The sequence below is a fragment of the Amborella trichopoda genome, chromosome 12 (genome assembly GCF_054954075.1).
Source record: "Amborella trichopoda isolate Santa Cruz 75 chromosome 12, AtrichopodaSantaCruz75HAP2 v2.0, whole genome shotgun sequence".
Taxonomy (NCBI): domain Eukaryota; kingdom Viridiplantae; phylum Streptophyta; class Magnoliopsida; order Amborellales; family Amborellaceae; genus Amborella; species Amborella trichopoda.
Window position 1 is genome coordinate 44,029,005 of NC_142347.1, and position 12,552 is coordinate 44,041,556.

The window sequence follows — 12,552 nt, forward strand, 5'->3', positions numbered from 1 at the left end:
CCGTCAGATCGGCCCAGATTAAATCTGAACCGTTGGATTTATATGTAGTTATAAACTAGTGGACCTAGGCCAGCATTTCCCATATATTTTTTGAACTGATTTTCAGGTGTGGCTTTATACTTTTTACTGTAAATCCTATGTCTTACAAAACCACACCCAAATAACCAAGCATCTATTGGGTGGTTCTCAAATATTACTCCGTCAGTAGGGCTTGTTTGTGTGTACTCGTTTTAACTGATAACCCATTGTTTCGATAAAATTAAGCCCCATAATGAGTTATTTATTGTTTCACAATCTCTTTCAAAAAAATATCTATAATAAGCTTGTAGGTAGTTTCACATATAAGTTTTATTTTTTTAAAAAATCGTTTTTACTTGTGAGTAGTTTGCTGAAAATCATGTCTTAGATAAAAATAAATAAAAATAGCTGAAAAATCTCTTAACAGGTTAAATCATTAAATAACAATATTATATGAGTATGTACCAAACAGCCAACAAAGGCAAAGTTTAAAATAATAATAATATTATATGAGTTTGTACCTCATATGGATAAGGAATCGTCGATCTATATATCCTTTCCATTTTATGGGTGACCATGAAACAAGATTCTTTCCGTTTAGATCGGTGATTTGCTACAATGAATGGACGAGATTTCTTCCGTTGATCAGAGGTCTCACCATGCAATGCACATACATGATATATTCAATGGCCGCACCCCACCTCTCGCCAACGCTCGGTATGACGTTAGTGCATTTACATAGGCATTGCTTATTTCAAATCTTAGATATGGTATAAATGGTCCCTCCTCTATGGGAATTATTTGTTTTGGATAATATTTTGGGGCCAATAAACTTTAAGGTTAATAACACAAGTTCATGAGATATTATTTGTTTTGGGTTGTATTTTGGGTCCAATAAACTTTGGGATAAATAACACAAGTTCATGGGATATTAAAAAAAATAAAATAACCATAGCTCAGGGAGTACCTTTAAACTCTAGGATAAATAACACTAGTTCATAGGATATTAAAAAATAAAATAATAATAGTTCATGGATCACCTTTAGTTTATACGTCCATTTAAGAAACCGTTTTCAAGTTGCTCTTTCTATTATTTTTCATTGCAAGCATAAATTTATTTATTTATGTTTCCAATTGCATTAAAACGTGATTAGAAATTCATGTTTTTAAATTCTATATTTTTGTTAATATTAATTATTACACTTTAGATCTATTTAATTGGCATAATATACTTTTTGTTTGCTAAATCTCATATAGCGGGCAGTAAACAGAGACATTTGAAGTTGAGAGCAAAGAAGGATGTGGTTAAAATATCTGGTAATGATTGCTTCTTTGTCTTTGCCCCTACTGATAACAAAAATATCTATAGGGGCAGTGCCTTCTTGTTATGGTGCCAAAGTTAAAAATAGGCCCATTTTTTGATATTTGGAGAGAATTCCTTCTTCTTCTTTTTTGTAATTGTGAGAATGAAGCCAGACTTTGGAAATGATTCAATTAATCAAAAATTGAGTTTTTTTAATTTAAAAAAATAAATAAAAATGGAATAGAAAATACAACGCATATGTCCTCCCTTATCATCTCTAGACAGAGAAGGAGAAAAGCCTCATTGAAATAATCAGCAGAAATAACCAAAATGTGATCAGCATGCAATTAAACAAGAAACGGTATTTAAATATTCATTTACTTCTCCAAGATAACGAAAATTCATAGTGCATTATTTATTTTTTCTTGAAACTCAAATAACATTTTTAGGGATTTTTTTTTAAGGCCAAATCGTGCTGGTCTGACTGAGTTTTCAATCTATCCACCGATCCAACCTGATTTTTCAGATGGATGATTGGGGTCACCGATTTGTTTTTCAAACCTCTAACAAAACAATATTTTTTTTTGACAAATTAAAAATTGGTCTATTTCTCGATTTGCGCGTGTCATCCTTGCACAGGAGCAGGTGATCTTCTGTGCATCATTGCACTGTTATCATATGTCTCCAAAGAGAAAGATAAAAACAATGTTATGCAGGGTATATTAGTCTCAAAAATGATGTCAACTCTTGATGAAACTAACGATCATCCAAACAGACCCTATGTGATGTGACTATAGCCCTTGTAGATCTCTAAAAGACCAGGTCCCAGCTCTGTTTTTTTTTTTTTTTTTTTTTTTTAACCGTAAGGTCCCAGCTCTGTTTTTTTTTTTTTTTTACCGTAAGGTCCGAGCTCTCTTTCTTTTATTTATCAGGATAGATAGATCCATTCTCTCCTTTTTGTATCTAATTCTATATTTGTGACTGATGGGCTCTTTCTACTATCTTATCTGGAAATGACCATTCTCTCTTTTCCTTTTTCCCACTCTCTTTTATGAGGACTGGGCTACTGGGTGTATAAAACCAAACAGAAAGCCCTTAGAAATTTCCAGCTTTTTTTTTTTTATGGCTCCTTCATGGTAAGTTTTTCTTATTTCTTTCTTTCGACCCAGAGTCCTTGCCCTACATGACACTTGCAATTTCTTGCCACATGATAAATCTCTATACACTTGGGAGAGCAGTTTGTTTCGTGTTTTTTTTTTGTTGGTAGTTAAGTGGAAAAGGGTTCTCGACCTAGGGAAGAAATATAACTCAATACGTCATGTTGTGGTACCTTGTATTCTTTTTTTTTTTTTTTTTTTAAAAAAATACAAATTAAAACAAGATTTGTTTTAAAAATAAAGCTTTACGTGCTTTTCGTTGAGATGATGAAGGAACCAGTACAAAGATCAAAAGAGAGAAAAAAAAAAGACAAAAGAGATAAAGAAATTAAGAGGAAGTAGCGAGCTTAGCAAGAAGATCAGCATCCGAGTTGAAATTATGACGGTTTTATTTTGGGTTTTTCTTAAAAAAAATTTGCAAGGATGCTTAGATGGTAAGTTTTTCGTCCAAGTAATTAATGAGAGAGAGAGAGATGGATGGGTTAGGTGAGATTCAAGTATAATGTAGTATGAGAGAGAGATGTGAGAGCTCAAATATAATGTAGGATTTGGTGAGTTCTCACCGGCCTCCACCTAAAGCCATTAAACTCATGTTGTTTGTGAAAGCACACACCTAAAAATTGATTGTCGTTTTTCAGTTATTGGTCAGAAATAGATGAATACTTACTTGTGTATAATATTATTGACTTGGAGCTCTCCCTCCTTTTCCCGTTTTATCACATAAATGAAGAATGTGCGTGCGGTTTACGCTTCCCCACCTTTCTCTCATGATTTGCGCTCTATTTACCGTATCCTCTCAACCTTGTCCACTTTTTTTAATTTTAGTGAACAAATAATGTGTATGATGTAGAAAATATCATTAAAGGTCTTTAAGTATCTTACAATATATGTTTTTTTCGAGTGATTTAAAAATCGGTAATCTGATATCGAATCGGACGATTTGGATAGAAAATCGCCATGGCTGATCGATTCTTGTAAAAAATTGAGATTCAGTCGATTCAGAATAGTAAACTCATCGATTTTTTCAAGGAACCATCGATTTTTCACTCAGGCTGACCGATTCTTCATCGATTCCGAACGATTCTTTATTAAGTCAAGCGAAAAAAAGATGAGCATTTTTTTTTAAATTATTTTTTAAAAAAATTTGGAAAAAAATTTATCGATTATGGCAATTCTTTCAATCCAATCCACCGATTCTCCTGATCTAATACAGGTATAGGTGTGACTGATCCGAGTCACTTATTCATTTTTTTAAGGGCAGTGATTTCATGCAACGGTTGTCTTGTAATATAATGCAGTAATCTTCAAAAACAATATTAGAATATTAGAGCCATTTGTTTGATCCAAATTTAAAAAGATACACTCTTTTCTTTCTAGTGAACAATTACAAAAAAAATAAAAATAAATGAAAAACCAGATAAAATGTATTTTTTAGCCCAATTAACATAGACCGTCCATTTTGATAAGATGATTAGACCTAGGCCTTAGAAGGATTTTTTCTTTTCCAAATTTTTGAGATTACTATATTATCATTAGATGAACAATGTTAAAAAATTTAAAAATGATTTTGAGTTTGTAAAGGTTAAGATATTGAAATTCACCAAATGAATGGTCTCGATTTGTAGTTTGAGGTGACTCATTCTGGCAATAGCTACCGTTCAAATTTAACTTTTACTTTTTTGATATTGATTATTGAGATGAAGAAAGCTTGTGTGCAAAATTTTGGGTCGTACAGATACCACAAACATGATTTTTTAGAAATGTAGTTGCATTATAATATGATATAACCATCGTATTATATCATTTCTATTTTTTTAAGGGAAAAGTCTATATATGGTTGTAACCTTATATGTAAAACTACGGATGCACTTCAAAAATCCATCGGAAAAACTAGTTTTAATGTTGAAAAACCCTTTGATTGATCATCTTGATGTCGAGATGTATGATCATGAAAAATAAAAAGATTTTAAGTCTAAAAAATAGTGCATTTTACAACATATTATCTACACCGTCCACTTTAAGATTTTCATATGTTTATAGATCTACTTGATTTTAACCATTTTTAAAATTTAAAATTTTATAATTAGATATAAAAATAAATTTTGAGATAATCTTAAGAACATTTTACAACAAAATTATATACCGTGATAAAATTTGAAGGTGCACCTTGCCTCTACACCTACGAAGCATCGGGGTGGTAACTTGCACCTTTTTTTTTAAAGGTACAGTTTGTATAGAGCCTAAGCTCCAAACAATCAAATTAGAACCTACCTTCAAATAGTATCGAGAAATGTGGTTTTAATACTGGAAATCTTAGTGATGGCCTTAAAATATATTTTCATCTTTATTTATGAAGTTCAAAACTTCAAAAATTGTGTAGATCGACAGATCTATGAAAACTTGAAAATATTGAAATTTGATGGTAAAAAAATGTGTTATCAAATACACTATTTCCAAAACTTGAAATCCATTTTTTTATCATGTCCATGCATCTTGATATCGAGATGATGAATTTGAGGATATTTGGGCATCAAAACAATATCTTCTAGTGAATTTTTTGAGGTAGGCTCCAATTTGATTCTTTAGAGCATGGCTTTATATAAACTTTTCCTTTCAAAAAAAGGGAAAAGTTTGTATAGAACCAGGTTCTAAACAATCAAATTTGAGCCTACCTCAAAAATTTCATTAGAAAAAGTTTTTTTGATTGTTAAATATCCTCAAAATGATCATCTCGATATCAAGATGCATGGACATGATAAAAAAAATGGATTTCAAGTTTTGAAAATAAAGTATTTTGTAACGCACTTTTATACTGTCGAATTTCAAGATTTTCAAGTTTTTATAGATCTCTCTATTTACATTATTTTCGAAGCTTTACACTTTATAAATACAAATGAAAATATATTTTAAAGCTATCAAAAAGATTTTCATATTGAAACCATATTTTTTGATACTATTTGAAGGTAGGCTCTAATGTAATTGTTTAGAGCTTAGGCTCTATACAAACCGTACCCTTTTTTAAACGCCATTTTTTTCTATCTAGATCGAACCAATAATTTTATCTTACCGACAAAGGAATGGCTTTGGAAATGGTGAGGGTCTAGTCAAAATCAACAGCATTGTGGATTATATTTGTTCGGCTAAAATTAAATAATGATATTTTCAGGGGCGGCTTTATGAAAACAAAATAATGCCTCACCTCAAATCCTCATAAAAAAAAGAACTTTCGGCGTGAGAACTTTTTATGATAGCTCCAATAAAATTTGAAACTTAAAAAATGATATTAGATTTTGCACAACTATAAATACTTCTTTTTAGGTGAAAATGAATGGTTTAGATAATTTTTTGCAATATGTGTCATTTTTAGTAATAGAATTTCTATTTTTTTTTGCACAATCATAATGTTCAAGCTGAGATGACTGTAAGTTTTCAACACTTGAATTGTAATTTTTGATAAGTTAACGAGGTAAAGTTTACTTGTTTTGATAGGGCTGCCGCCCTATCAAACCATTTTTCAAAATTAAAAAAGATATAAAATAAAAAAATCATTTAAAAGTAGCAAATATATTAAAAAATAATTTTTCAATTTTATATAATCAGTTGAATCAGTTAAAACCGATTGGTCTGGTCGACCAAAACAACTCAAACATCAATATTAATTGAGTTTCAACCGAACCCAATGTTTTATTTGAATCAAATTGACTAGAGTACTGTTCAGTGTTTCAACTGGTCAGTTAGTTGATCCAGTCCGATCTTGAAAACCATCATAGTAGCTTATTAGGCTCTTGCTCCCTCTATCGAAGACCCATTTGGGAGGATTTTTTCTTTTTCGACCGATTGATATTCACTAATGATTACCTCATTTCTAAAAGATTTAGAATTCTAAGTCTTATAACTGTTAAGAAAATCTGGTCAATATACATTTAATATCAAGCATATGTATTAGAGTTGGCCATCGAACTAGGGATGAGTCTGATCAATCAACAAAAGATGAAGCACAGTTGAAAATTTTTTGTTTCTTATATGATTATATTAGAAAATAGTATTGTGGTGCAATCACTCAAATTGATCAAAATCAGACAAACTTATTGGCAAAAATCAGCCAAACACTTATTTTAACAAAACTAAATTTTGCTTTAAATCAGACCGGTCAAGACATCAATCAATCGGTTAGACAAAGCATGGTCCAATGAAATCTTGATAACTATGACCTTACATATAATTTTATAGTTTTGGGATAGGTACGGAGGCTTAGGTCACATCCGCGTAATATAGGATCGAATTTCTCTTAATAATACCTATGAATAAGAGTCTTTTGAGTTTTTCACGGGGTAATATTCCGCCGGACTGGTGCGGGCGGGCAAACAAAGAATAAAATAAAAAAAATTGCGTTTCTCGGGAGCTTACTGTGCATGTACTTCGACCCACTAACCGAGCTCGTGAAGTGTATCGTTAGCAAGTCTCCATTTAAATCATGATTTTTTAAAAAAATATTTGATTTTTGAACTCGGTTAAAAACCTCAAGTTTTTTAAAAGATATTCGAAAAATAACCTTTATAACAATATTTATATTAAGACAGTAAATTAAAAATATTGATTTAATAAAATTTCCATAGTAATAATCATAACAATCGTATATCTCAAATTAATAAGTAGAATTAGAAAAAATGTATCAATAAAATTTTTTTTTTTTTCTTTAAACACCCAATCCTTGTTCTTTTTAAGAAAGTCCCTTAGTAGAGTTGCCTTCTTCGCATAAAGTAAGAAAGCTACATTAATAATTCACTAGGCCTAGGAAAGACTTTTTTAGCTGTGTCACGCGACTCATAGCATATTTATAAAGTGCAAGAGAGAAATTCAATGGTACTAAAGATTTAGGTAGCTAGGAATTCAATGTGAGATTCGAATTTGCTTAAACATTTTTTTTATATTTTTTATGAATAGAAAAGTTTGATTAATTTTATTTTTAAATTTTTATTTTTTATTTCATTGGCTATTTACAACATAGCATTTTAGATAGACCACTATTTTACATATTTGGGTCTTTACGTTTATTTTTAATTAACTGCAATTTTATATTGAGGGAACTTATTATTTTTTTCTTTGAAAAATAATTGTATAGAAAGGTTTATAGTTCTTGTTATTTCCTAATTAGTTTTTGTGTTTAGTATTGTGATTGTTGTTTTATTTTATGCTCTCAATAAATCTACGATATGTTTTGTGCTGTAACAATAGAGTAAGCATTGTTATTGGATTTATTGAAAATTTCAACAACAAATTGTCAAGTATTACTATAATGACATTGAGGTTCTATAATTATTATTTAATGATTTATGATTTTAATATATCTATACAATAACTGTAAATCATAATTTTATATTTTGTCGTCTTTGTTGTTTTTTTAATCAAATATGAAATATTCACTATTTTCTATTATTTTTATCTTTTCGCAATTCATATTTTGACCTATTTTTTAATCTAATTTTTAAAATAATCCTATTTATTACCTGCCGATATTTTATTATTTCCCGACTTCCTAATGTCAAGGAACCTCTACTCTTAACATTTGTGGTCGTGAACTCTCCACATTTTCTCTCACGGTGACCCACCAACCAAGCTCTTTCTATACACCTCGCATTAATGGCCCCGTACTTCCTGCAACTAGTCTCTCCGCGTTCGAGTTTGGACCAATGGCCTCTTTCTCCCCATTAACGACTCACCTCTCTCTAAAAACCACTATCTTTCTCTCTCCTCCCCAACTGAACACAACTCCTCTCTCTCCTCCCCAAACAACACAAAACCATCTTGTAAAACCTGGTTTCACTGCATCTTCAATAATCAAACCACCGTTCTCAAAAGACCACATATGCTACGCAGTAGCTGATGTTGGGCATGGAGTTTCTGGAGAGAGAAAGGAAGAGAGAGAAAATGGGGCTGTTTTGTTGGATGACAAAGTGGAAGAAGAAGAGGTTGCAGAGTACAATTGGAAAGAGGAGTGGTACCCATTGTACCTATCAAAAGACGTTCCTGACGATGCCCCTCTGGGATTGACAGTTTTTGATCATCAGCTTGTTCTATATAGGGATGGAAATGGAATTCTCCGATGCCATGAGGATAGATGCCCTCACAGGTAATATAAAAAAGATGAACCTTAGTTGAAATTTTTTCCTTTTATTTAGTATTTCATTTGCTATATTGAAAGAAAAATTTTTGTCCAACTTTGAGGGCATTTTTTTCTACTGAACTAGTGATAATTTGGCTAATTGAAGCAAATTTTAGCTTTCTTTCTTTTCTTTTTTTTCTCTTTTTTTTAAAATTAATTTTTCATCATATGGTAATTTTCAAGGGACTATCCTTACACTAGCCCAACCCTCAGGCCATGGCTCCTAAGTCTGGCTGCTCAAGGGCCAAGTTCAGCCTACCTATTACATCAACATATGCACAAAGGGATTACAAGGTGCCTAGCTCATTTGTATTGCACTATAAAACTGCAAGGATGTTACACCAGATGCACCTCAATGATCTGAGAGCCTTGTTTGTATATGCATGGGTTTGAACTTCAAATTCATGGGTGACGAGCGTTTCCTCATGCGGCCTGGCTCGCTCGACATTGTATCCACTATAATGGCCTGTCGCTGTTGAAAACCCACTCTCCAGTCCACTCATGCTCTTTAGCTGCCACCTTGTTTGAATTTGAGCTTGATCACTACAATCAAGCTGCCTTCCAGCCCAGGCGCCATCAATGCATAGTCCAACTCAATATCCCTGCGGCTACATGGCAATTAGGCCTAAGCCTCATGGGCCATGTGTTGCACTTGCCTCGCCTCGCCTCCCAACAGAGGTCGGTCCAAGGCTGGAGTCCTCCTTCAGAGGTTTTTCAGTCTAGAAAATTTACTCCGCTGCCAAGTAACACCAATCCAACCGAGTGAGTGGGTCATTTCTTTATTTGTTGGTCCCTGAACCAGCACACACAAACCCAAATGGGGATTTTACAAGCCTCACCCACCAAGAGTTCCCAATATCCCTATCGAGGACGTCATTAGGAAATGTCATATCAAATCCTCGTGTTCCCACAAGGTCACATCTTTTTCTTTACTGGTTTCTTCTGGCAAAGCGTTCCACTTCACCAAAATCTCAACTCATATTCTTTTTAGTTGGCCCAACACATGTCAAGCATGATCGCTTCAACCCCGTACTCGAATTTTGTTCTCATGTTTGGTGGAGCCTTGAGTGTTTTATGCTTCTCTCATTCTCATCTGGTGCATGCCATTGACTTTGGGCAACCAGCTAATGAAGTCCATAGACTGGTCAGCCCATGGATCCTTCGGGATGGGGAGTGGCTCTAATAATCTAGTTGTCGTTGCCTAAAGTATATTCTAATATACATTTCCATGCTCTGTGTATAAAATAAAGAAATGATCAAAGCAGTAGTCTCATCAGGCATTGCGCTTTTTATTCTTAGTTGGTTATCTATCTTTATGTCTGGTTTCGATTATGGAACTTTTGAAAATTCAAAGCGTTCTACTTTATGACATAGTAAATATACAGTCTAATATGAAATGATGGTCTATGAGCATAAACTTCCTTAGTGTCAAGTGTCAAATATCCACACAACTATAGATGCTATGATGAAAAGAAATCCCCTTCCACCCAATCTCACATCTAATTGTCAACAATTACCGGCGGTTGGTTTTTAGCAATGTTGAATAGGAAGAGAGCAACAAAGTACTTACCCATAAAAAAAGAGAGCAACAAAGTCCTACAGTATGACTGGATGAATGAAGCAGCTTCCTTATAACTTTTTACAGGTTTAGGATATCTTTTTCTCCTCCCATGATGGTACATATTGGCATAGGTTAAGAGGTACCCCATAATGGATATTCAAATTGATCACTCATTATGCCTATGCATGTGCAAGGTGTATGCACGTTCCCAAAACACATGCTTATAACTAGAAAGATCTTTTTGCATTGTATTGCCCTAGAGATTTAATTGCTGTTTATTTAGTATGACAATATTCTTCATATAATCAGGACATCATTGGGCATTTTATCTATAGCAAAACTCTCGAATTGCAAATTGATGAGGTTAAATTTATTATGATGCCACATTTGACATGACTGTTTGCAGATTAGCAAAATTGTCCGAAGGTCAGTTGGTGGACGGAAGATTGGAATGCCTATATCATGGCTGGCAGTTTGAAGGAGAGGGTGAATGCGTGAAAATACCACAGGTTTCTTTTGCCTTCCAATATCTATTTGGTTTAGTCAGATGTGCCTATTTCTTACTGATGTGTTCACTTATAGTATTACACATGAACCTCTTATGACAAGGTTATTTTGGCTTGTTGAAGAGAGAGAAGAGGGTTTGAGAGAGAAGAGGGTTTGCGTATGTGTGTGTTGGGTCACCAGTATCAAACCTTTTGATCCTCCTCCAGGCAAGATGTCTAACCAATCTTCTCATTTGTAACCACAGCTTCCGGCTGGTGCAAAAATCCCCCGTGCGGCCTGTGTCAAATGTTATGAGGTGAGGGACTCCCAAGGTGTCGTGTGGGTGTGGATGTCAGACAAAGAGATCGCAAACCCCAAAAAACTCCCATGGTTCGAGCACTATGACAATCCCGATCTTCAAGAGGTTTCTGCTATCCATGAGCTCCCGTACGATCACTCAATCCTTCTCGAAAATCTCATGGACCCTGCCCATGTCCCCATATCACATGACCGAACCGATTGGACCGCAAAGAGGGAAGATGCTCAGGCCCTTTGGTTTAAAGTGATGGAGAGAACACCTCGAGGTTTTGCAGGAGAATGGGGCAAAGAGAAGGACCTGACATCTAATTTCTTAAGGTTTGAAGCCCCTTGTGTTCTCCAAAACAATAGAGAATTTGCCGACAAGAAGGGAAATAAGCAGATATTTTCAGCTCTATTCCTTTGCCGACCGGCAGGGCAAGGGAAATCAATGCTTATAGTGAGGTTTGGAGCCACCATAAGGTCCCCACTAATGAAAATTCTTCCGCAATGGTACTTTCATCAAAATGCTTGCAAGGTTTTTGAGCAAGACATGGGGTTCCTCTCTTCACAAAATGAAGTTCTAAACAAGGATAAGCTTCCCACCAAAAAACTATACATTAATTTGAAGTCCTCCGATACTTGGGTGGCTGAATATCGGAAATGGATGGATAAAGTGGGTCATGGCATGCCTTATTACTTTGGGCACCAAACTTTGGCACTACCAGAGAGACCAGCTCTTGTGGAGCATGCACCGGCAGGCCTGGTTGCAGGTATAGCTGCCTCTTCTCCTACAAAGGGGGGTTTGGGTTCATTACATGTTTATAACCCGACAAATCGATACTTTCGACACGTGATCCATTGCAAGGGTTGCAGGGGTGTCTTGGGAGCTTTCCAATCTTGGAAGAAGGCTTTTGTGATTTTGGCACTGGCTTCTGCAAGTTTGGCCATTTTAGCTTCTGGGAGACAATGGAAGGCGCTTCTCTTATTTTCTACATCTATGTTTCTTATGGGGGTTTATGGATGTTCAAAGGTTGTATCTGTCCTCACTACTGACTTCATCCGGCAACACAGGAGAGCTTAAAGGAATAGAAGCAGCAAATGAAAGGGGTCTTCATTTTTTTTAAACTCTCGGACATGCTAAGTGCTGATAGGTAAAAGATAAGTTATGTAATATTCTTTCTTTTTCTTCTGTAAGTTAAGTACACTGGCATCGCAAGACGTCATCTTCAAACCTATAATGGGATCTAGTGTTCTAGTGCTTGTAAAGATATGGATTTATGGTGGTTTTAATGCACTATGACAATTGTACCATTTAGAGTTTAATACACAAGGATTCGTGAGCAAACGATTATATCTCCTTATCTTTTGTTTATATTGCATAAGGCAGTGTTGGGAGCTGAGTTGTCTATGAACTCTTGAATACTCAATAGTTTTGATATGTTTTCTTTGGGAAAGAATTTGCAGATCGTATTGGAACTATTTGGATCCGTTAGCCCACACAAGGTCCATTATCCACAGGATTAAGTCCAGACCTGACCAGCCCCAGCTTGTATTATTTGAAATT

The 12,552-nt window shown here is 34.3% G+C and overlaps 1 protein-coding gene and 1 non-coding gene across 2 annotated transcripts; one reads left to right on the forward strand and one right to left on the reverse strand.

Annotated features, from left to right (window-relative positions):
• Positions 1-1,914: 1,914 nt before the first annotated feature.
• LOC148779613 (U6 spliceosomal RNA) lies at positions 1,915-2,015 on the reverse strand. The gene has a single exon (XR_016046621.1). It is a non-coding gene; the product is annotated as a U6 spliceosomal RNA (small nuclear RNA).
• Positions 2,016-8,150: 6,135 nt separating this feature from the next.
• On the forward strand, positions 8,151-12,333 carry TIC55-II (translocon at the inner envelope membrane of chloroplasts 55-II). The gene is made up of 3 exons (XM_006845389.4): positions 8,151-8,608; positions 10,609-10,711; positions 10,954-12,333. The coding sequence occupies exons 1-3, from the start codon at positions 8,169-8,171 to the stop codon at positions 12,067-12,069; spliced, it is 1,659 nt and encodes a 552-aa protein (XP_006845452.1). The 5' UTR covers positions 8,151-8,168; the 3' UTR covers positions 12,070-12,333.
• The last annotated feature ends 219 nt before the right edge of the window (positions 12,334-12,552 follow it).

Coding starts and splice junctions, on each gene's coding strand:
- TIC55-II (XM_006845389.4), top strand. CDS start 8,169: ATGGCCTCTTTCTCCCCATTAACGACTCACCTCTCTCTAAAAACCACT. Junction 8,609..10,608: donor GAGGATAGATGCCCTCACAG/GTAATATAAAAA, acceptor GACTGTTTGCAG/ATTAGCAAAATTGTCCGAAG. Junction 10,712..10,953: donor AATGCGTGAAAATACCACAG/GTTTCTTTTGCC, acceptor TTGTAACCACAG/CTTCCGGCTGGTGCAAAAAT.